Raw genomic sequence first — 23,702 nt, forward strand, 5'->3', positions numbered from 1 at the left:
AGTACTGAGGAACATTAGAAAATTTGTTCTATATGCCTGCAATAAATGTCACAAAAATGCATGTGGTATTTATACATATGTACATTTAGAGATCTTGCTCTAAGAGTGCACTAAAAGACACAAAATGCATGTGGTACTTATATGTACATTTAAGGATTTCTCTCTACAAGTACACAAAAAGTGACAATATACACATTGCCTTGATTGACACATATGAACTAATTGTATTCATGGCAAGGAGACCATGCCAACTTCTATACAAATGGTGTTATAACTAAATCATTGGTTCCTCTCTTTAGAAACTTATAAAGAGCCTCTCTTGGAATAATTAGTGCAGTGGCTCATTTCAAAGCATGCTTCCTTGTTAAGCAAGCATTATCTCTATATGGAGTGATGTCATGAAAATAAATTACATAGATTATAAGTAGAAAAACATTGGAGTGTGGATCAGTTACTTTCGTATTGATATGCTTAAATGATTATAGAGAGGCGCATGAACTAGCAATACTCTCTATAAATGTCAAAGGTAGAGAGGCATGAATTTGTACTTACTCTGACCTTTGATAGCTTTACCGTCACATTATAATCTCAATTTTATTTACCCATTTTCTCTCTACTGCATTTTTCATATAAAGTGATTAATTTTCAATTTCTCTAACTTCTCTATCAATCCAAGTAGATATCATCAAGGGAGGGCCCATCCCATCTTTTAAGTAAGTGTTACTTTTTATATGCATTCTTAAACTACATCCTGTCCTAAGTACACTTACTTGTCCAGAGGAAACATGCTATTTTTATGCCTCCAACATGGAATAAGCATGCTTGACTGTTTTTCTCAAATACGGACTATCCAGATCAATGAGCAAGCTAGTAGATATTAGAGAATCTAATAGATGAATGTCTCAGCGGGTCCATTGCAATGCTTCATTTCACTTGCCTACCGACAACCTTGTATTCAGAATAATGTAAAGGTAATGAAACTAGCATCAATTCCAGCCTCTCAAATCCTATGTTGTGCTAAAACACCGTTAGAGATCTAAAAAATCCACGAGGCGATCAATCTACAACCAAGGAAGGAGCTATTCCCGGGCGGGCACCGACCAATGAGATGGTTCCACGTCAGCAACACCTTTTTTTCCATCTAGGTCGTGGCTTGGCTTAGGCTATAGACTATATAGTTTAGTGTGACCCCGACAACACATGGGCGATGGTAGTTAAAAAGTAACCTAACCATGGTTACCTTAACCACGATTAGATAAACCATGGCTAGCTTAACTACGGAGAAGGGTCTGGGGTTTAGCAGAGCACACTCTGTCTCTGTGAACAGAGCAGAGAGATCTGAGCTATGGCGACGGGAAGCAGCAAAAACACCCCCGCTGCCTCTTCATTCGCCTCCGTTTCTTGCTTCCTATATGCACTATATCGCCCTGCCTACGCAGAAGCAGCGCAAAGAACGCCGAAAGAAACATCTTCTTCTTCTTCTTCTTCTTCTTCATCTGAGGATGAAGTTCATCGTCCTCGTAATGATCTCCCTCGAACCACTGCTGCAGGCTTCGACCCTGAAGCTCTGGAAAGAGGTGTAAGAGCTCTTCGAGTAATCAACAGTTCAAATCACCCCAAGAAGGTATGTCGCTGACATTTTGTACTGATATGATTAACGGTATCCGAGGGGTAATTATCCCATTAGTGTTAATGAAAAAGCTCCATTTCTAAATCCAAACATCTCTGCATCAGTATGTTGGTATCTATTTTAAGAGAAAAAGTAGAATAATACCCTTGCATGTCCCTAAGTTCTTTGTTATCGTCCCATGTACCAGCTCTTCAACCCCTACCCTCTGTCAAGCTGTTATATGTGCTATTTGAACAATTATTTGGTCAATTCATCCTCTTTCTCTCTCCCTCTCTGTGTAGCTGACTAGCGGCCTTTGGGACAATAAAGGAAGTTTTGAGAGTGCCTGCATTATTTTTTTGTCCATTAATTAAAATGCAAATTGAGAAATAGCATACCTCAATGGTCAAATGGATCATGAGATTGCATGTGTTATGATTATGTTATCATTTGAGATTAGTTTAGGGGTCATCAGAGTTTCAGATTTCATATTTTACTCTGGGTATAAAAGATTCCTACACCCATGTGTATGTATTGAGACAAATATGTAGAGAGTCAATAATCAGAATTATAGTGTGTATATTTGAGAGCCTATAAGTAGAATTATGGTATGAATTGGCTCGCATTAGTGTTTTTTGGGGATAGTGACATAAATGCCAAATTTCGTGTTTTTTTAATATTGAAAAGCCCATCAATAGGAAGTATCTATTAATTCACTTTAGTTAGTCCACTATGTAGTATATGACAGTGTAATGCTGCAAAAATTGGACTTTATAGAAATGAAAATATAATGTCAAGATTGCAAATTAGAAGACATGTTTCATTTTGAATGATTATTGTTTAGGAACATTAGCTTGGATTCATTTTTCATGCTTTTTTAATCTTGCCAAAAATTGCCATTTCTCTCTAAATTTATGCATTTGCAGTAGGATGTATCTAATTCAAATGCATCATGAGAGCTATCAATAAGAATTGTAGTATGGGTGAATACTGATTGTATTATTTTAATCAGTAAGATTCTTAGTATGTATTGATTGAAATTGCTCAGTGGAAGAAGTAAGTTTGCAAATAAGATTCTAAAAACATATAGCCAATATTACAAATAAGAACCTACAAGTCTGGAGATCTCAATTCAAGAGATTCTTTATGTTTTTTGCTTCATTGATCTGTTGTTCTGGCCATAAACTAGAGCAAAACTCCAATATTGCATATACTTTTACATGTTCCCGTTTCTTTATGTGATTAGGTATTTGATTTCATGCGTAAAAAAGAAGAGATTCGCCAGGAAGGGGCGGTGGCCAAGAAGGCTGAATTTCAAGCTATCCAGTCCGAGCATGAAACTGTATGTATTCATTCCAACTTTATGTATGATAAAAATTCAATGATCTTTTTATGTTTATGCCATGATTATCTCTGAATTGCAAATTTTATGTATTTCAGCCATGTATTGCAAATTCAATGCTTTTTTTTAAAGCTTATGCCAATATTATCTGCTCAGCTAAGCTTTGTTGAGGTTTATGCATGGTAATATATCAGCTTGCTTGTGCTTAACGTTATGTAGAACCTGCATTATTAATGTGTTTATTACCCATGTTTAACTAATATTGACTATATCAAGGATGAATTGGAATTTTGAGAGAGGTATTCTATACACATATTTGGTTCCTGAGAAGGAAGAAGCACTTCTTTTTCTTTCAGAGAAGTCTGGAAGTTGAAGAAATGATTAGAAAACCTAATTGTATTTTGAGAAATAAAATTTACAAGCACTTAATCCTCAGATACTAGAGAAATGGTAGTCACGATGAGTTTTATGAAAATCTGCCTGTTTCTTGGACTGTAGCAAAGACAACAGCTTATATATGAAGAACAGAAGAAGCTTGCGCAGCAACGAGCGCAGACTAAAGCGCAGATGGTTCAATATGAGGCTGAACTGACAAGAAAGAGAATGCAGGTTATAGTTTGTTTTTAAACTTTATTCCTAATGTGTTTTGGAAACACCAAAGTTCCCTGGAGTTTTGCGTTATTTTCCCAAATTCCCTCAGTTATTTGTTGTCCTCTAATCATCATGAGGTAACCCCAGCTCGTGCTATGATATGTGCTGTTTGTGTAACTATATGGTCAATTCACCCATTTTTTCTTAATGATATTTGCTATCTGAGAAATTATAAGTCAATTAATCTCTCTTTTTCTCTCTTTTGGGGGGTTGATCAGGGGCATTTAGTGAAATAACAAAAACTTAAAATGCATTTTGCGGAAGTGAACAAAAAGCTAGAGAGTGGTATTTTGGAATATTTCCCATGGTTTTCTGATATCTGTATTGCCGAATTTGGAGGATGAAAACACAGTTGGAAAATGAAGCACAAAGATCCCGCAATTCTGAGCTCGTGATGATGCAAGAAGAGTCATCATCAAGAGAAGAGCAATTGCGACGGCAAACAGAAGATGAACTCCATGCCCAAAGGAGGCAAACAGAAAGAGAGAGAGCAGAAATAGAAAGAGAAACTATCAGGGTTAGGGTCATGGCTGAGGCAGAGGGGCGGGCTCATGAAGCTAAGCTAGCAGAAGATGTTAACAAAAGAATGCTTATAGAATGTGCCAGCCTAGAAAAAGACAAGTGGCTAGCAGCTATCAACACCACATTTGGACACATTGGTGGTAAGTTTCATACTCACCACACATATATCAATAATTCTGTATGATTTCTCAATGCATATTGGTATATTTGTCTAGTGCTTTTTTGTTGTTGTTTCCCACATTATATTGTTATTTTTATATCTCCTTATTTATGCATGATGTACATACATATATGTAAATGCCGGTGTCTGAGAGCTGTGTTGAAAGTCTTCTAAACTTTCTTGGCAATAAATGTACATATAATGTGTTAAACATTCTTTATATTCATCTCTATAGAAAAGTAGTTCTCCATACAGTTTTATCCCCTATTTGTTCATAGAAATTCAGATGCTGATTTGTTATTTCAATATAGGTGGTTTAAGATCTATCCTCAGCGATCGAGATAAACTAGTTGTAACAATAGGTGGTATTACTGCTCTTGCTGCAGGTGTTTACTCTACAAGGTTTGTCTCTTCTTTTCCAGCCATTTTGATAGCTTGTGAAGTTTTCTATCACTTTTGGTCACATCAACTTGTGCCACATGTTGTTTACTTAATGTTATGATTCTTAATTCATTGCAAGCAATATATATCTAGAAATTTTACAAGTTGTATTGTTTGATTGAAATTTAATGTTGGAAGATGATCATAAATTGTATTGTGTTTCAGTGTGCGAGTTTTGTGGGATGCTGGTGCACGATTTTTCATTGTTTCAATTATTTTATTCAAAAGACGAACTCCTAGCGAAATGCTTTTATCCTAGGCAATAATAAAATGCCTTCATATGTTCATCTTCTGTGGGTCAAGTTATCTGATAGTTTTGGATACGTTTGTGTAAGATTTGAAAAAAATATATCGTTACTACTGGCAATGCCTCTGTTAGCTATATAATGCATGGCCTTTGTTTCTTTACTCGGCCACTTCTATGCAGGGAAGGTGCTCGTGTAGTATGGGGATACATTGACCGGATTTTGGGCCAACCATCCTTGATAAGAGAATCATCTAGGGGGAAATATCCGTGGTCTAAATGGATATCATATAAAAACGTAATGTCATTTTCTGAAAGTAAAGATACCCAACAGATGAGGGAAGGAAAGGGTTTTGGTGATGTTATTCTTCATCCATCTCTCCATCAACGAATCCAACATCTTGCAGCTTCAACGTCCAGCACTAAAGCCCATCAAGCTCCCTTTCGTAACATGTTATTCTATGGACCTCCCGGAACAGGAAAGACAATGGCTGCGAAAGAATTGTCATTACAATCTGTAAGAGAAAAAATTACTTTCCCCTTATTTATTTATTTTTTCCTTTCTTGCTCAGCAAAAGGTCCATAGGTATTTTTCTGTGGAAATTATAGTATCTGAATTTCTTAATAAATTTTCAGGGACTTGACTATGCTATTATGACTGGTGGTGATGTGGCTCCTCTGGGTTCTGAATCAGTCACCAAGATCCATGAGTTGTTCAACTGGGCAGGCACATCTAGAAAGGGCCTTGTTCTTTTCATCGATGAGGCAGATGCATTTTTGTGCGAGTGAGTTCTTTCAAATAAATTTCATTTCTTTATATATTAAAAAATTAAATACTAAAATGAAGTTAAATCTTCACTTCAACCATAGTTTCATGCAGAAAATACCTCTATTGAGTACACTCTTTTCATTCTAAATAAATACATTATGCGGAAAAGACTAAGCACCACCACTAACATTCATTGGTGCCTACTAAGATAAAGAGTATAATCTTTATGTGATGCAGACGCAACAGTAATACTATGAGTGAGGCTCAACGAAGTGCCTTAAATGCCTTATTATATCGTACAGGTGACCAATCAAGGGATATAGTCCTCATCTTAGCAACAAATCGGCCAAGTGATCTTGACTCCGCAATTTCAGATCGCATTGATGAGATTCTCGAGTTTCCATTGCCGGGAGAAGGAGAGAGAGTAAACCTTTTGAAGCTTTATCTGGATAAGTACATTGCTCAAGCTGGCAAGAAGAGAAAAGATTGGATATCCTCACGTATTTGGGGTAAACAAGCCACAATAGAGATTGTCGGAATTAGTGATGATATCATATCTGAGGCGGCAAGAAAGATGGAGGGTTTTTCTGGTCGAGAGATTGCAAAGACGATGGCAAGTGTGCAAGGAGCTGTTTATGGTAGCAAAGAATCTGTTCTCCATGCCGATCTTTTCAGTGAGGTTGTGGAGTACAAAGTGGCTGAGCATCAACAACGCCAAAATATTGCTCAAGGTCAAGGTAGTGGCTAATTTCGTGTTGGCGCAAAGGATTTCCCTATTTTCATTGTTTCTTGTCCATAGATTATGGAGTGCTCCATTATTAATCTTTTTAGACCATCCTACTTGGCCATTTTGGTTTTTTTCCCACATGTTTATTAAGAGAGGGATGAGCAATTCATTCTATAGTCCATAGTGTACTTTTCATGATCTGTGGTTCATATGTATTTTGTGGTTATACACATCTCTTTTTCTAACCTTCATACAATCTTCAATGTGATAAGCTTCTTCTCTCTTATAAATCCTATTTCGCTACATCTGCAGTCCAAGTGTTACATACTAGATGAATAAACTCACAATTAATGAGCAGTTTATTAGTGGTAAAGTAACTCATTATTTGGCATTATGTATTATGAAGAAATATAAGGTAAAAGATATGTGCTACAATATTTTCCTTTTCGTAAATAAGATTCGTCTGTCATATGTTACAAAAGTTGGTTCTTGATTGTTGGGTTTGACTTTATATCTATAGATATAAAAGTGTTTGTCCATGTTTTATCCCTTCAGTCTAACGACTTCTATATTTCATCTCAAATGTAACACGCATTTTATGAAAACGCATCTTCGAAGTGAAAACCACATTATCATAATTATTACTGATGGCATTATAATTACTGATGCCATCATTATTAGTGATGGCATTATCATCATTATTAAAACTTCCCCTAAAACGAAAATTCCTCATTCCTTGCAATTATACTCTAAACTGTCCTTCCTCATATAAATTGCAACTTGCACGCATGCAATACAAATTATAATGTGAATAAATAAAAATGACCAAATTCACGTGCAAAGTAAAGAGTTGAATATTTATCGCTAAAAAACTGCAAACAATTGCACTGTATTTCAATATATAAATTATGGACCAAACAATGCAATACCCCTATTCAGATTAACATTTGTTGGCACTCTTACCTTTACATCCCATTACAGGCGGATCACATTTAGTTCCTCTGCATTTCAGTTAACAGTTAACACAATTCTATATAATCAAAATAATGTGGTGAATATTACCTATAAGATGTAGCAGGAAATACTCTTTGCAAGACACACATTTGCCTGTCCTAAATTCAATCAATGAGAAAACATGATAGTGGCTGAAGACATTTTTGTACATACACTTTCAGTTATTGGATTCCAACTAAATTTCATTTAGCCCTTTTCAATGTGAGGCCTCACATGTTCGACTTTTGCACAGTTGAATGTTTAGAAAACGTTAAATCTTGTCCACTTCTGAACAGCAAAATGTTTAGAAAACCTTCAAACTCATCAGCTTGTGCCCAGCAAAACGTTTAGAAAAAAGTAAGGCTAATGCAAAACAAGGAAGAAGGAATTATTTGAAATTCAATGAGATTCACAATCAGTGACTAAATATCATCTACATTCTTCCAATAAAGCCCATTTCCTGAGACTTACTGAAAATTATAATCAGCACTTTTACTTGTTATAAAATTAATTGAAACCAAGACAAAACTGACCAATTTTACATTAATAATAATAATCAATCAACATTCAAGATACACAGTAACACTTCTATGAAGTATTTACATGTATAAAAATTAGTGAAAGACAGCCAAAACTCCCCAATTTTGCATTACTAATGACATTCAATTCTGCACTACAAAAGCACTATCAACAGTGTCAATGAATTAGTTACTCAGAAAAGACATTATCAATGGAATACGTTTATGAGTAAAAGCGAACAAAATTCCCACACCTTTGCACAGCATTAAACTCTTGTTTGTTACTTCGTGTTTGGTGAATATTCCGATTCCAAGATTAAAAAAATCTTCAGAAAACTTTGCAAAAAGTTACAGCAAAAAGAAAAATCTATCGCAAGAAAACAATAGATCATAGAATCCCCTAAACCTAATCTTCTTCTTCAGCTTCATTTTCGGCAATATTGAAGTATCTCAGCTCATACACATTTCTGTCTTTGTTGGATGCAATCACCCGAAGCCAGTCCCTCACATTATGTTTCTTAAGATACTTCTTTGTGAGGTACTTCAGATACCTAAAAGATAACCAATAAATCAATAAAAATCATCCATTGTTCCCTGCAGAGACTCCCATGATTATGGAGATTCTGAAGAAACTAAAACAAACAGTATAGAAACAAAAAAGAAAAACGCAGTAAGAATCAATCAAGACACAGTCCGTGCCACAATATGACAAAAACCCCACATTATTTCACATTTAAAGAGAATATCTGGGTGAGCTCGAAGACAAGACAACGAATGGAGAAAACATAGAATTAGCATGAGTCCAAGACTAGAAATAGCAAAGCAATACTAGATAGTGATAGCGGAAAACAATGTGAATAAATAGGAGAACAGTTAGAGACGCCCATTTGAAAATCGCAAAACTTAACAGATATAGACAAGGACAAATGAGAGGAATGAAGAAAAAGAAAGCATTCTATTGAGATGACATTTTGAGGGGTTTCGGTACAGGAAAAAGTAGATGGATGGAAACACAAAATCCAATCTTGCAATTTGCAATTGAGTACATGAATCGTATTGAAACATCAATGTTCGTAGTGAATGATTGAGGTACCTTTGAGTACTAAAGACAACAAATTGCGGAATCTATCTACTTCATATATAGATAGCGGCAAAACAAAAGAGGAATGAAATCAATGCCTTGCAATTGAAAAAAAAACAGCAAAACATGGAAGGAAGAAGGAAGACGAAACAATCAAAGAAGGATGAGCAATCATAATCGTTACACAAGAGAAAAAAGAGAGGAGACGACGCACTCGAAACAGGGAAAACAGAAAGGAGATCAAAAGACAAAAGAGGTGGGGTACCTCTTAGAGAAAGAGCTCTCAGAGGTGACACTGATCTTGTTCTTCTCGCGGGAGATGGAGACGGACTCTCCGAGGACGCCGACCTTCCCGCCGACCTTGATGCGGTCCTGCAGGAACTTCTCGAAGGAAGCGATGTCCATGATCTTGTCATCCACGGGCTTCCCACAGTCGATGGTGAAGGTGGACTTCTTCTTCCCTTTGGGACCTGCGGATGATCTCTTGGCCGAAGGAGGAGCCATGGCAGCCCGAAGGATATGGATGGCTCCACAGACAGCAGGCCGACAAGACGACGGACAGACGAAGCAGGGGAAGCAGGGGAAGGAAGGAAGGAAGGAAGAAGAAGAAGAAGAAGAAGAAGAAGAAAAACCCTAAATCCAATATACACAGAAACCCTGATTTCTGTGTTTGTGCTTCTTAAATCGGGAAATTACAAATGTAGCCCCCATCCAATCTTCGCAAATATATAAATATGTACATGTTTGGATCTCTCTCTCTCTCTCTCTCTCTCCCTTGACTTGACTTGACTTGACTGAGAGACATTGTCTATGGCACAGAGAGCTTTGAAGATAAACAGGAGAGGCTCGTAGAGGTTGGAATAGAACGAGACATCAGGTAATTGGGCCCACATGCAATAAATAGCTAACGTGTTAGTTATCGTGATTGTATGCCGAATACCCTACTCGTGACCATATGTATGGAATTGATTGCATTGAATCTGATCTCTCATACACATTCCCATGTACGCACAATAGCGAAAGCACCTCCATGCACCAAACTTATGTATGTATGTAGAGATACAAGTGAGAAACAATTTTCCATCGACCACGTATTAAAGGGAGGGTTGAAGTCTATGTGAGGAGTGGCAATATTGTTACACATAGAATAACTTAGATGATAGAATCCGTAAGGTGCTTGAGGATGTTATGGCTCATAACATGTGGGTTTGGCTAAGGAGAGGGAAGCAACTTATAGCTTTATAATATGTGTCCATATGCTACGCATTCCCACCAATGTCTTCGAGTTTTGCACTTTTTGGAGAATCAATACGATGTAACACATACAACCATGGGAGATGCCACACTAATGCATTTTTCAATTCACACAATCGTAATGATCAAAAAACAATATTTGATTAGAGTGATGTTATGTACGAGGGAAATGTCGCCAATAAGGCCACACGTGTATTCAATTACAACAAACTTTCAATGGATTGCAAAGATGCTCGTATGTTAATTACATGCCAAGATCTATCAAATTTACGATATTACAACGCTCTTACATACTGAACCTGTGTGGGTAGTGCAAGCACGATAGGTTAATCAACGTGTTCTCCTCCCTTGTTGTTTTAATTAAAATAGCTTACCATCTAAAGTAGATGAACCATGCATGCCTATAATTTACAATGAAATTGCTTGATATTCTAACTATTGGCTTTGTCCAATGTATGCCTGAACATACTCAATACCACTTTCATCAAGAACCATTGGCACCTATGGTTGTGACATGTTTGTATCGAGTCAAACAATGAAAGATACCAAGGTTTTTTTATATATACACAAATGAGGTACTAGCCATTAGAGACTAGGTGTGAATGTTGGTTGAAGTTGACTTGTGCAAGACCTATTTTGATGGCATGAAGGTAACTGAAGTTGTTGTCGATTTAATGGCACCCTTCTTCTGCTTCCATATTGATCCACAAATTAAAGCGTGCTTGTTATGGGCATGACCAAAATTTACCCCGTGGTAGTTTGTACCGCAATATTCTAGACATGATGATAAAAGTGTGGGGGTTAACCGAGAGTGTAAAGAATGGAGGATTACTTTTAATCTTAGGGATTGAGACAACTTGTGAGGGCCAAGTGTGAAATTGCGTGGGGGCCTTAGGTCTAGCTATAAATATGAGGCCACCTCATTAGACACATGATTCGACTACATTGAGATTGTAACCTTGTAGTGAATAGACTCTTGTGACGAGCGCATGCTAGTACCATGTACGACTCGATGCCATGGCAGTGGTATGGGACGTTGATCAAGGCTTGGGTTCACCTTGATCCCTTCACTCAAGGGTGATCGAGTGGATCAACACCCTTTCTTTTTCTCTCTTCCTCTTTATTATCTATCATTTAATTCCTAATCTCTAACAATGCTCCACTTGTCTACTCAAACAATATTTCTCAATACAAAGATTTATGTTGTTGTTTTCTTAAGTTCATTGATACACGCATTGTCATGGGGCCCTTGCTCAAGAGTAACTTACCGAATGAATGGCAATAAGCAGCAGATAATATATCATTGGAAACATGTTGCCACTTATCGACTTCCACTTGAAGTCAAGAAGTGAGTCATCTCCTTTGTAGTTCATGGTAACATGAAGAAAATCCAAAGTGGGTATATCGGTCTTCATATCTCCTCTCATCATTAGTTTAATTCATACACAAGTGTTGAGCCTTGTTATCGTATTGAATTTTTTTGTGTAAAGGTATGTTATTCCTTTATTATTTTCTCGCCTTTGTGGGAGTTCTTCTTCTTTACGTTGGTATTTGAAAATGTGTTGTAATGTTTGCTTAATATTGTGGTGTCCCTTTCATGCAAGAGCATGCATTTGAACACACCACTCTTTTAGCCACTCCCGTTTAGCACATCACCCATTTTAGCCCACCCTTTTAGCACACCATTTTGGGACACGTGTAGCTAGGCCGTCCCAAAATGGGTTCTTTGTATCTTCTATATATTGAATGATAAGTATGAAGCTAGCTAGGCTGGTTTGGTTTCCTTTTGTGTGCATTTCACAATATACAAATATTTAGTTGTCTCCATTTATCTTTTGTAACTTTTTAAAAAACGGCGTGAAAAAGAAACTAAGGTGTATTTTTCATGCAAATTTTGTGATGGCTTGTATAACATAACATTATTTGTACAACAAAATCATGAGTGAGTCCTAAGGACACCATTATGATTGAACATTAGATTGGATGTGTGGATATATAACTTATAAGGTAATTATGGAATCAGTTTTTGTTTATGAAACAAATATCTCACACTATTTGTTTATGTTTGATCTAGATCATATTTTTTTAATAACAAAAATATATTTGTATATTTTCATGTGATCCAAAATTTATTTTGTGTGGAGTAAAAAAGGTCTAGACCAACCATGGTCGTGTCGTCAAGATTTTGGTATCAAAAAATTAGGCATATGCAAGTGACATGGGAATGTCGTGCCCTTATGCCCTTATACCCTTATACTTATAGGAACCCCTAGGCATACATCGCTTTTTTACTCCATAACTCCTCCCCAAAAATGCAGTACTCTCATTTTTTAGGGAAGAAACGCTAATCTCTCTCTCTCTCTCTCTAAGAAAAAACAAATCATTACATTAAAAACACTACAATGGTACCACAATTCAGTGGTGTCGCCATGTTGAATTATCAATAGGCAAGGTGAACACTCCACTAAGGAAAGATTATTGACTTGCTCCAATAAACAAATTTGTCACATCAATACTTCCCTTCAACTTTCATAAATATGCTCTAACTCCATGACTACCATACAAGCATTCCACATATCGCCATTATGACGCAAACCCTAATATCTCATAAAGAGGAAAATGATATCCATCTATGATATTAGGTTGAGCTATGTGCATTACAAAAACACCCATAGTCATTTATAAAACGGTTTAAACGGTTCGGTTCGGTTCGAGCCAGGGGGGTTGAGTGACTGACATATTGGGAAAATGAATGACCTTGAATGAATGAATTTGAATAAATCCATCTAACCATGGCTGCTCAGGGCCCTCCTTCTGCTGCCCCTGCCCCTCCTTGTCCTCCAGTTTTATGGGATCCTTCCAAGAAGCGTTTCTCTACTAGTGATGGATTGGCCTATCTGCAATACACTCTGCGATCTGTGAAGAAAGACCAGAAGGCCATGGATCTTGTGCATACTTTTGTCCCCCCAAGTAAGAGAGGGACCGGGATTGCTGCCCATCTCTGTGAAGCTGCTTTCCAACATGCAAAGGAACATGGCTTCTCTGTCATCCCCACCTGCAGTTATGTATCGGTATGTATACATATACATGCTCACACATACGCATTCACATGTGTATATCTATATGGATGTTGCACATATATGTATCTATATATATATATATATATATATATATATATAATTGCACATGGTTTTGTTGTTGTCGTGATCTTTTGTTGTTTGATGGATTTTTCTTGTTGTTTCATTGTGGGTTTTTTTGGTCTTAATTCTTGTTATAAACATGGCTATATTGTGGGTGTTATGATAATACACATGGCTATATTGTTATAAACAAATTTATGTCTAGACTAGAGTTTAATATCAGTGGCGAATGCATGATCTCCATGAACTCCTAATTATATGATCATGCTGTATGGTCATAACATATCAAACTTGGAAACATAGTAATTCAGCCCTTCGCTTCCTCTGAAAATTGTGGTTATATGTAGATAGGGCGAGGATATGCTGCTAAACCAAGAATTAAGTTTTTAAGCACATGGTAGTCCAATACTTTATGCCAATCATTTCTTGAAATGTAGTGTGAATCAAAAGAAAAGATGGAGAAAAAGATTCAAAAGAAGACACATATAACATTTGTATAATTTAAGAAACTTTAGTCACGAGGATGGTCTTAAAATTGGATTGTGCGCTGCTAACAATCTTAAGCTATATGCGATTAGATAAAAAGTAAGGATCTATAATGTAAGTTGAAACACTGCCCCATAGATCATAGAACAAAGATATATATAGGAAAAGATGTCTGGAAAAGACACATACTGCGTTTGTATCAAGGCAAAAACCTAATCTTTTGCTTGCTCCTAACAGTATGTGGATGCAAGATGGTCTGAAAGTGTGATTAAAACTAAATAATGATCATAATAGCTATTTTTGTAATTTTCCCATTCCAGAATTTGCACATGTGCTCATTATATATATTACCATCATGGATTAGGTAGATCAAGAGGTAGTTTACATTAAAAGAACTATCCCAAGTGGTGGCTCCAAGAACTCTCTCTTTGTGCTTCGAAGTATGAATATCCCTTCATAGGAAAGAGACTCACATCAAGAAAACTTTTGTAATTAGGTCCCATGGGTCAATATTGGCCTCTCTATGGATGCTAAAAAATGTCTCATCTAATCTAATCTCTCTCTCTCTCTCTCTCTATTGCAACGTCTGCTCATAATGATGATTTATGATGACATTGGGCAAAGATAGCCAATCAACTTAGGATGTGAATTACCCTTTGTGGTGGTTTGAATCTATAAAATTTTGGCTGGTATTACAGCATTATAAGCATATGTATGGATGCTATATTAACATTTTGTTGCAGTGACCCTTGAGATGCAATAGTAGTTGCAATCAATGATTGCCAATTACCTGTGGTGGTTTAGACTATGAGCTTTGAGCTTGATTAGTACATTTACGATATAGACGTTAGAATGATGTATTGTTACAACTATCATTAAGATGCAATAATATTGTCTGATTCCAGTGCCTACTTCCAATATCATGATTTAGGATGTCAATGCAACCTTTTGCCTGATGTTTGTCTAAAATAGATGGAGAACCATTCTTGAGGATGGCTACGAAGAGATAATAGAACCAATGATGATATAATTATGCTTCTGGATTATATATATATATATATATATATATTTATGTTTTTTTCCTTTAGATCAAAAGTGTGAGGCCACTTCTTTTGGTCTTGTGTTTTATGATGAAGGAATCTTATATTTATTTATGCATAGGCTGAAATCATAAAGAGAAAAAAACCCATGCAGGGAACTTTTCTTTGCCAAAATCCAGTGTGGAAGGATGTGGTTTTCCCACTTGTACCAAAGGTTGTGAGTAAAATTTGATGTGAAATTCGTTGCAGGATACATTTCTTCATCGGAATCCATTATGGAAAGATATTGTTTTCTCACCTGAGGAATGACGGTCTCACATATTTTGATGTAACTAGTAAAGCTAAAAAGAAATAAGTATAGAGGGATCGCGAGGTCAAACCAATGGTAGTATATCAAAGTTTTATGTATAATGTATCACTTCATCAACAAGAAAATTACCATTTAATTCTTAACAACAAACTTTATATACAACTTTAAATTTTGCTTTCCTTAAGATGTCTTATTGAAACATTCAATGGTGTTTTTGGCTATTGTTATGCATGTGATATTAATGAGCGGTAAATCTCTATTAGTATATCATAGGTATTTTTGTGGGAGTTCTTGTAAATCTTCAAATGAGTCAAATATAGTCTAGAGTCTAGACTTTTGTAGAAAGGCTCTACAGATTTTGAAAGTGTGCTTCTTAGTTGTAATGTTCAATAGTAAATTCTAGAACATCAAAAATCACTTACCAATTGCACGTAATTATAAAATCAGTGAATTTATAAACCCTGAACTTACCAATACCTTGATTATCAATAGTCACTTACTTTGGATCTCCGTTGGACAATAATTAAATCTCTTGGCCATAAAACACAATTTTTTTTATTGGATGTGAAAAACATTACAATGTAACTACAATTAATTTAATGTTACCATCACATGGGTAATGGTATGTGGTAACGATCTGATAGGTAAGTGGAATACGTAATCGAGGAGAGAATTATACCTTGGTCTAGTAAATAGAATTCCAACATCTAAACCCTATGTTTTTGTAAACTTGCAAAAGATTATGCATATTTCGATTGCGATGCAATCCTCAATACCTCAAGGAAAACAAAAGCAAAAAAATTGTGCATGTCTTTGCTTTGAAGTCATGATGTGTATGTGTTGTACAAATGTCCATGATCTTGGCATAGAAAAACAATGTGACAACAATTGCAAGATTTGTGACATCTCTTTGGTGCACATACAATTGAGACAACATTTGCAAGATTTGTGAATATGTAATCATGAATCTGAAGAGCAATAGGAGATTGTCTGGGATGGAGAGGGATATCTTCCAATGGGACCACGCAAAAGAAGCAACTGCCTATGGTTAAACGGCATCTCTTTGGTGCACACGCAATTGAAAGAGAGACAGACAATTGTAGGTCATGTAAGATAATTGGTAAGGTTGACCAATGGAGACAAGGAGGTCATGGGTTTATAACCCTTACATTCCTTAGTGTGGCATCTAGTGAATTAAGAAAATGTATGGAATAAGAGAGAGGGTGAGAAATTTGGGGGGGTTTTGAACCCAAGACACTAGTGCTACTAGTGTAACAACTTATCACTACATTAAGCTAATTACGATAAAAAAAGTAAAGAAAGAGAAGACAATTGCAAGTCATGTAAAGCCAATGTGCCGAGTCGCCCCTGGCAACCCCTTTTTTCATTCGTGCTAACGGCGTGTGTTAGTAAAAGTAAGTAAGGAAGGAAGTATATATGCACACATGTATCATGTATGTATGTATGCATGCATGTATGTATGTATGTATGTATGTATGTGTGTGTGTGTGCCAAGCGAGATTTGAACTCTAGATGTATGAGTATGTATAGAATGGATGGATGGATGGATTGGATAGATCATCATAGATAATAGAGAGAGAGAGACATAGACATAGTTAGAACTTAGACTCAGGTTTGAGCCCAAAATATGTACATAATGGGCTCTGCCTACTGACTCAGTAAGACCCAAAAACAGAGAGACCCACAGAGATAGATAGATAGATAGATAGATAGATATACATAAGATAGATATGGCGATCCGCTTGGTCGAAGCTCAGCCTCTGCTGCGCTTCCATTGCGTTACCTACACCTTCTCTACCAGAAGATCTCCGTTATCTCTTCGGTTCTACAGTTCTTCAGCTCTAGCTGCTCCATCATCATTACCATCACCATCACCATCTCCATCACCATTAACGTCGTCGTCGTCGTCGTCGTCATCATCATCGACAGCTCTCAAAGACCTGAAAAAAGCAGTAGCCGATACAAAATATCTCCTAGGAAAATCTTCTGAGCAGCTCGAAAACATAGCTTTGGAACTCTTCCAGGTAATGCAATTTGTTTAAATCTCTCTCTCTCTCTCTCTCTCTCTCTCTCTCTCTCTCTCTCTCTCTCCGCTTCATGAAAGACTTCTGGATAATATTCGAAGTGCCTGAAATCCTAAGATTGTACTAAATTTGCAAAATAATAGAACTTATTGAAATGCCCAAAAATTTATATATATTATTACTTTTAATGGTGTATATTTGAAGGCTTTCTCGATTATTCTGACATTGTTTTTCGAAATGCAAAAATTGAAATTCAAAGAAATACCTCAATTTTGGCAAAAAATACATATTTGAAGCCAAAATTCTCCAAAGCTGCTAGAAATGAATGTTTAAGAAATGCCCAACTTTGCAAGAAGTGTGTGATTTTAAATAGCAATGATTTCTGGCTAAAAACTCAGATTAGGTAGAAAATATTGAGGGCCATATTCAAAGTTGAAACTTTTTGAATGAATTTGAGTGTTTAATGTGAAAACATTTTTATGCTTATTCGTTAGAACCTATTTCATGTTGGGCTGCTACTGACTGCCTTTAATTTTAATGGAATTAATAGAGATGTGCTTTGTGAATGTCTTCATAATGAATTCCAAATGTTTCTGGAAATTATATTCATGTGATTGATTGAAAATCCTTATAGTTAGTATTTGGGAACCTCCCCTTCATGAATGTTACATCCAATCAATACTAAAAGATGCATATATAAAAAGGAAATAAATGGCCTTAAAAAGACAAAAGTATGAATACTATACCCATAACAAAAGCATATTTAAATTATAAAATAATGCAAGCAGATTGCAATTCTACGCAGTCCCATTCTTTACTATCAGGTAGGAATCGGCAACGGTTCGGTTTCAGCTTAACCGGTTTGGCCCAAAACAGTTGGGTTCGGCTTGAGCCTTGCCATACTGAGCTCAAACCGATTCAAACGTTTTGGGAAGCTCAAACCTGAATTGAACTGAACCGAAATGCCAAACTGTTTTTGGCGGTTCAGTTTAGGGTTGAGCCGAGCCAGTGCAATATAATTTTGTTATAAAATACCAGAATACATTTGTGAAATGCTTTGCTACATTACATTTATAGAGTACATATCTCCTAGAGAATAAATGTTCTATCAAACAACAGAAACCATTTTCTGGATAATTCTATTGTAGAGCAGCAGGGGTCATTTGCATATAGTTTTGTTATAAAACACAGTTAACAAAATACCTTGCTACATTACATTTATATAGTAAATATTTCATAAGCACTGTGTGTTTAGTACGTATCATTCCTTTCTTTTGAAGCTTAACATCACCACATATATTTTTCTACTCTTGGGGTCTAACAATGGGGTCTAACAATGATTTATCTTCATTATTTCTTCTTATCTCAAATGAAATTGAAAGTGTGGTACATGTAATTTATTGTTTGTTTGTAAACAGTATGATCAATATTTCTTTGTTTTACACTGGCATTTATATAGATAACACGCAGTTTTCATCCAATATAGAAAACGATAGTTCCTAGTGAGGCTTGCATTTGAAATGGCATAAGAAAATCTCAAAGTTAAACTTTGGGAATGATAGAAATTCACTTGCCTAACCTATTATTACATATGCTACGTGCTAGGAGTATGGACACAATAAGAGTATATGTGTGTATATCAAGGGCAGTGGGTGCTTAGGTTCATGTACACTACATGAGAGTGTACTACTTTATAATGAAATTATTTGCAAATGGCATCTGTAATTTTATAATAAAGGTATTGTCTAGGTAACCATGAATAGACATTTCATACATGATTTGAGAATCCAGTACTAGCATTTCATACATTTCATACTCTGAACAATCCAGCGCTAGCATAGCATTTCATATTTGTAAGCAATAGAATTTCTACCATTTTGATATTTTTGTTGACATCATTTCTTGAAACTGTTTTCATTAAATCATTTTTTTGTAGATTCTGTCTTTTTAAACGAAAAATATCCATGATTTCCTGAAATTCCCATTTAAATCAACCATGAGATTTCTTTTTATCATTTCCTCTTTTGATTCCTGTGTTACTTTCCTGAGACTCTTGTTGTGCTTATTTGTTAGTGCATATCACAGAGAAAATGCTAAATGAGTTTCAATATCCACATGATGTTTCGAAATAATATAGCTAATTGTTTCCGTGAGGTTGGTTCTGTGTCCATCAGGGGTTGCGTATGAAATAAACATTTCTGTGACCTCCAAATGAGGTTTTTGAACACTATTGACTTTAGTGCTATGTTTTCTGAAGACACTCAGCATGCTTATCTGTTAGGAATTTTGCATGAAAATTTCCTTGCTTTAAACAATATTGTTTCTGATGGTGCCAACAAGTTCCTAATGATGTTTCTGAATAATCTAGTTTTTCATTTCCTTATGCTCTTATTGTTTGGAGCATATGACAGGAGAATGCCCAATAGTTCTAAACGTTTCCGAAAAATAAAGTTCTTGGTTTTTCTGATACTTTTTATATGCTCAATTGGGTGGGTGTATTGCAGGAAAAATACCGTGGCAGGCAAATATATCAGTTTCTATACAAGGGCAAGACCAAGAATATAGATAATTTCCTTCAATGTATATTTGCTGAATCCTACCAGTACAAAGCTCAATTTCAAGAGCGTGTATGGTTTTAAATTCTTTTACCTTTCTTGTCAACAGTGCCGAAAAAATTCCGGGAACTCCTCATAGCTGAAAATTGGAAAGTGGGAAGATCTGAGGTTCACCATACAGTTGTTTCAAAAGATGGGACAATTAAGGTTATTATTGGTGAAGAATCAAGAAAGATTACTTAATCACGATAATTTAGCATGATGTGCCCTGAGCGATAATAACAAAAAAAATATCCTTATAATTTACAGGCATTGCTAAAGCTGGAAGATTCTAGGCTCGTCGAAGCAGTTGGAATTCCTGTTGTAGAGGAGGGTGGGATAAACAGATTGACAGTATGCGTTTCGTCACAGGTAGATCTTTGGGTGTTTGAGAGGAGCTTGATGGATGGATTCTAATGGTTAGAACCAGGAATCTTAATGGTGAACAGTCAGTTTGTAGGTAGGACTCGGAATGGTAATGGTGAATCACCAGTTTATAGGTAGATCCTGAAATCTTAATGGCCACTAATTGGTGGGTAGATCTAGGCATCTTCATGGTGAACAGTCAGTTTATGTGCAGGTTCTAAGAATTTCAATGGTGAATGGCCAGTTATGAGAAGATTCTAGAATGTCGTTGACAGGTTGCCTGTTATGGGTAGATTCTGGAATCTTAGTAGTGAATGTCCAGTTTGCCTCAAAGGCCATTGCTGGATTTTAATATGGATAAGTCAATGACTCAAAAAAACCTGCAAATTTGGCATTGCTATGCACAGGTTGGATGCCCTCTTCGCTGCACATTTTGTGCTACAGGGAAAGGAGGATATTCCCGCAATCTTAAAGCTCATGAAATTGTCGACCAGGTGAGGGAACCATAAAAATGGAAAAATAATAATGAAATTGCTAGCAATGAATAGAGATCCATATACAGTGTGCGTTCCCCATTGCTTATTATCAGGTGCTTACGATGGAGGAACTCTTCCAGCATCGGGTGTCTAATATTGTTTTTATGGGAATGGGTGAACCCATGCTCAACCTTGCATCTGTCTTGGAAGCTCACCGCTGTCTAAATGAGGTGCTATTTGTGTCTGTAATACTGCATTTAATGAGGGATATTGATCATATTTCATGTTAAATCCACTTATTATACTCCATACACCTGCATGACTTCTATGGCAAAAGCTTGAGAAATGAACTAGTCTGACAGTAGCTTCTTTACTATGTTTTCTATCAACAGGATGTGGGGATTGGCCAGCGGATGATCACAATATCCACAGTTGGTGTGCCTAACACAATTGCTAGACTTGCACAACACAAGCTTCAATCTACGCTGGCTGTCAGGTTTGCTAGAATAGATTAAAAAGACAGATATTTATGACATTATTTTTCACTACAATTGTGTAGTATATAGGCAGCCATGAATTTACCATTTTATCTCAACTGTCTTCAGTTTACATGCACCAAACCAGAAGCTCCGAGAGAAAATCGTCCCAAGTGCTAAATCTTACCCTCTAGAAGCACTACTGGCAGACTGTAAGGAATACTTTAATGTCACCAGGAGGAGGCTTTCCTTTGAATATACACTTCTTGGTAGGTTAATAGAACGTCAATAGGGTTCAATAATCTCAGGATGCGTCTTGCCTTTTGCACTTACAAGTTTGTTGTTTCTGACCAGCTGGCGTAAATGACAGTGAAGAACATGCAAGGGAGCTTGCTGATTTATTGAATCACTGGGGTCTTGGCTATCATGTGAACCTGATACCCTACAACCCTGTCTTGGATTCGGAATTCAAACGACCATCTAAAAGATCGGTAAAACATAGAGAGATGATTGTTGGTTTTGAGTTCTGCATAAATACTAATAATGATTTGTTCAGGGTTTAACCTTTTTTTCTCTTAAAAATATCAGATCGGAATATGCTAGAATAAAAAGATACATATTATGTTCTACTATGCCAAACATGAAGTACTCCTTTCCCCATAGATCGGCCATGCATTTAGAAAGAATGAAAATTGACTGTATCTTTACCAAAGTGTGCTAATGATACATTCAATAGTTATGAGGTTTTTGTTCTCTATCTCATGCACACTAAAATGTTTTAATGTAGGTTATTTAAAAAATTATGGATAATGAAGAAAGGGAAGTGATTAAATGTTTGGAAAGAAGTTTTCTCATTTGAGAATAGGGAAATCTACTGTGACTGTTATTTAATATGGAGACTTGGTTTTACGAGAATGAGCAACTGATTTAACAATAGCCTCCTTTTATTTAAATTTAGTTTTGCTGTTCTTGTATATGCTTATGTGCATTATATACATGCACTTATTTAGGTGTTGTGCATTCTTACGTACACTATACACATGTGTGCTGTTTTTTACTTATGGAGTTGAGTTTTGCTGTTTTCATGAGAAACAATTGCTTCAGTTTGTGCTATAACTGAAACTATTGCATGGTCTTTGATCCAGGCAATGATGTTTGAGAAAATATTGAATGATCGAGGATTGACTGCAAGTATTCGCCAGACACGCGGTCTCGATGCCAATGCTGCATGTGGGCAGCTACGGAATGAGTTCCAGAAATCTCCTCTTTCTGAGCTAGCTGAATTATAGTCCATTGGCAATTATTTCGCTATTCTCTTCATGGTGGTCTCTGGGGATGAATTCAGAGCTCAAAACTCCTTGCGATACATGTGGCTGTACTTTTCACTGTTCCATCATTAGGCAAGTTTTCATAATGATTTCTTTTATTACTATCAAAGGTTGTGCAACCGTTTGTATTTTATGGAATCATTTGTTAGCATTGAGTCTTTAAAAAGGCAGACCATTTGATCAAGAAACCTATTTTGAAGAGCTATTGTAAATCAAGTAAATGAGACATAAGTCATGTTTGTTTATATGAAAAGTGTCACTAAATTTGTTGTAGACAATTGAGTTCTAATTCCATATAGAAGCACAGGAGCCTTGTTTACATAAGAGCTCACAATTTGAGCAAAATCTCTTAAAAAGAACTGTACTTTTCAGCTCTTCTCTGCACAACCGTGAAAAAGCTGTCATGAATTGAGTTTTAATGATGTCCTGGCTAATGGTTCTAATCTTGTTGAATTTGTTTTGTAGGTCTTGTAAAGTTGATGAGAACATGTGCAGCGACAATTTCGGGGATGAATATCAGCAAAATTAGCTATTGAAATTATGCCTATGCTTATTCATTTTAGTATTTTTGAGCATAAATATATGGAGTAAGATACCTTTCCAGAATTGAATTTCATGCTTATTCCAGTATCCATTGCCATAGCTTGAAATTTCATATTTTTGTTGCATGCTCTTTTACGTTATGAATGTTCTCCAATAGGTAAAGATTTCTTTAATTTCCTCACAATCTTTAATTTCTTTAGAGTTTGGATTGTCTAAATATTCTTTATTCAATTCATTTTAAAGATTTTAACTGTGTTTTATTGGTTTATATTCTGGGGGTAGCCCATAATCTCATCTTTATAAGATTCCTTTGAGCCCATTATGCAATGCCAGATATGATATGATTCGACTGATAAACAAATCAATGGTGCATTCTATTACTGGCTTTGTGATGCATTTATTTCAACTTTTGTCCGTTTAGAACATGGAATAAATCATGGAATCACATTTACACCATTTGCTTATCTAATGACCATTACCATCAGTAGTGTACGCAATTATATCCATAGGAAAAGCACTTGCCTTACCTAATTCCAAATGATTTGGATTAACGTATATTGTAATGCTTTTGTTTTCACATTGTTGCA

General features: G+C 36.0%; 4 protein-coding genes across 6 annotated transcripts; 3 read left to right on the plus strand and 1 right to left on the minus strand.

The window, feature by feature from the left end:
- The first annotated feature begins 1,322 nt into the window (after nucleotides 1–1,322).
- LOC147857940 (uncharacterized) lies at nucleotides 1,323–6,564 on the plus strand. Of its 2 annotated transcripts, none has more exons than XM_087327721.1 (8): nucleotides 1,323–1,624; nucleotides 2,856–2,951; nucleotides 3,450–3,560; nucleotides 3,955–4,264; nucleotides 4,596–4,686; nucleotides 5,153–5,486; nucleotides 5,606–5,754; nucleotides 5,976–6,564. In XM_087327721.1, exons 1-8 carry the CDS (start codon nucleotides 1,346–1,348, stop codon nucleotides 6,484–6,486), a joined length of 1,881 nt encoding a protein of 626 aa, XP_087183847.1. In that variant the 5' UTR covers nucleotides 1,323–1,345; the 3' UTR covers nucleotides 6,487–6,564. The 2 variants fall into 2 exon arrangements, with proteins under 2 accessions (XP_087183847.1, XP_087183848.1); XM_087327722.1 differs by having other exon boundaries at nucleotides 6,041–6,182.
- Nucleotides 6,565–8,143: 1,579 nt separating this feature from the next.
- Nucleotides 8,144–9,634, minus strand: LOC147857941 (large ribosomal subunit protein eL22y-like). Its single transcript, XM_087326667.1, has 2 exons — nucleotides 9,323–9,634; nucleotides 8,144–8,527 (listed from the first exon to the last, which is right to left on the minus strand). Exons 1-2 carry the CDS (start codon nucleotides 9,559–9,561, stop codon nucleotides 8,383–8,385), a joined length of 384 nt encoding a protein of 127 aa, XP_087182793.1. The 5' UTR covers nucleotides 9,562–9,634; the 3' UTR covers nucleotides 8,144–8,382.
- Nucleotides 9,635–13,079: 3,445 nt separating this feature from the next.
- LOC147857942 (acetyltransferase At1g77540-like) lies at nucleotides 13,080–15,469 on the plus strand. 2 transcript variants are annotated; one of them, XM_087326646.1, is made up of 2 exons: nucleotides 13,080–13,382; nucleotides 15,132–15,469. In XM_087326646.1, the coding sequence occupies exons 1-2, from the start codon at nucleotides 13,104–13,106 to the stop codon at nucleotides 15,207–15,209; spliced, it is 357 nt and encodes a 118-aa protein (XP_087182772.1). In that variant the 5' UTR covers nucleotides 13,080–13,103; the 3' UTR covers nucleotides 15,210–15,469. The 2 variants fall into 2 exon arrangements, with proteins under 2 accessions (XP_087182772.1, XP_087182773.1); XM_087326647.1 differs by having other exon boundaries at nucleotides 13,081–13,382; nucleotides 15,227–15,469.
- A 1,542-nt stretch (nucleotides 15,470–17,011) lies between these two features.
- Nucleotides 17,012–23,227, plus strand: LOC147857943 (Radical SAM superfamily protein). Its single transcript, XM_087327875.1, has 11 exons — nucleotides 17,012–17,332; nucleotides 19,837–19,912; nucleotides 19,997–20,094; nucleotides 20,197–20,298; nucleotides 20,700–20,786; nucleotides 20,882–20,998; nucleotides 21,161–21,264; nucleotides 21,374–21,513; nucleotides 21,599–21,735; nucleotides 22,390–22,644; nucleotides 23,038–23,227. Exons 1-10 carry the CDS (start codon nucleotides 17,039–17,041, stop codon nucleotides 22,531–22,533), a joined length of 1,299 nt encoding a protein of 432 aa, XP_087184001.1. The 5' UTR covers nucleotides 17,012–17,038; the 3' UTR covers nucleotides 22,534–22,644; nucleotides 23,038–23,227.
- The last annotated feature ends 475 nt before the right edge of the window (nucleotides 23,228–23,702 follow it).

This window comes from Azolla caroliniana, unplaced genomic scaffold, assembly GCF_043228905.1.
Source record: "Azolla caroliniana isolate FFs.n. ecotype wild unplaced genomic scaffold, voAzoCaro1.0.p SCAF_11, whole genome shotgun sequence".
In the NCBI taxonomy this organism is placed as follows: domain Eukaryota; kingdom Viridiplantae; phylum Streptophyta; class Polypodiopsida; order Salviniales; family Salviniaceae; genus Azolla; species Azolla caroliniana.

Coding starts and splice junctions, on each gene's coding strand:
- LOC147857942 (XM_087326646.1), top strand. CDS start 13,104: ATGGCTGCTCAGGGCCCTCCTTCTGCTGCCCCTGCCCCTCCTTGTCCT. Junction 13,383..15,131: donor CCACCTGCAGTTATGTATCG/GTATGTATACAT, acceptor AAACCCATGCAG/GGAACTTTTCTTTGCCAAAA.
- LOC147857941 (XM_087326667.1), bottom strand. CDS start 9,561: ATGGCTCCTCCTTCGGCCAAGAGATCATCCGCAGGTCCCAAAGGGAAG. Junction 8,528..9,322: donor GAGAGCTCTTTCTCTAAGAG/GTACCCCACCTC, acceptor GTTATCTTTTAG/GTATCTGAAGTACCTCACAA.
- LOC147857943 (XM_087327875.1), top strand. CDS start 17,039: ATGGCGATCCGCTTGGTCGAAGCTCAGCCTCTGCTGCGCTTCCATTGC. Junction 17,333..19,836: donor TAGCTTTGGAACTCTTCCAG/GTAATGCAATTT, acceptor GGTGTATTGCAG/GAAAAATACCGTGGCAGGCA. Junction 21,514..21,598: donor CTTTGAATATACACTTCTTG/GTAGGTTAATAG, acceptor GTTTCTGACCAG/CTGGCGTAAATGACAGTGAA.
- LOC147857940 (XM_087327721.1), top strand. CDS start 1,346: ATGGCGACGGGAAGCAGCAAAAACACCCCCGCTGCCTCTTCATTCGCC. Junction 4,687..5,152: donor GCAGGTGTTTACTCTACAAG/GTTTGTCTCTTC, acceptor ACTTCTATGCAG/GGAAGGTGCTCGTGTAGTAT. Junction 5,755..5,975: donor GCAGATGCATTTTTGTGCGA/GTGAGTTCTTTC, acceptor TATGTGATGCAG/ACGCAACAGTAATACTATGA.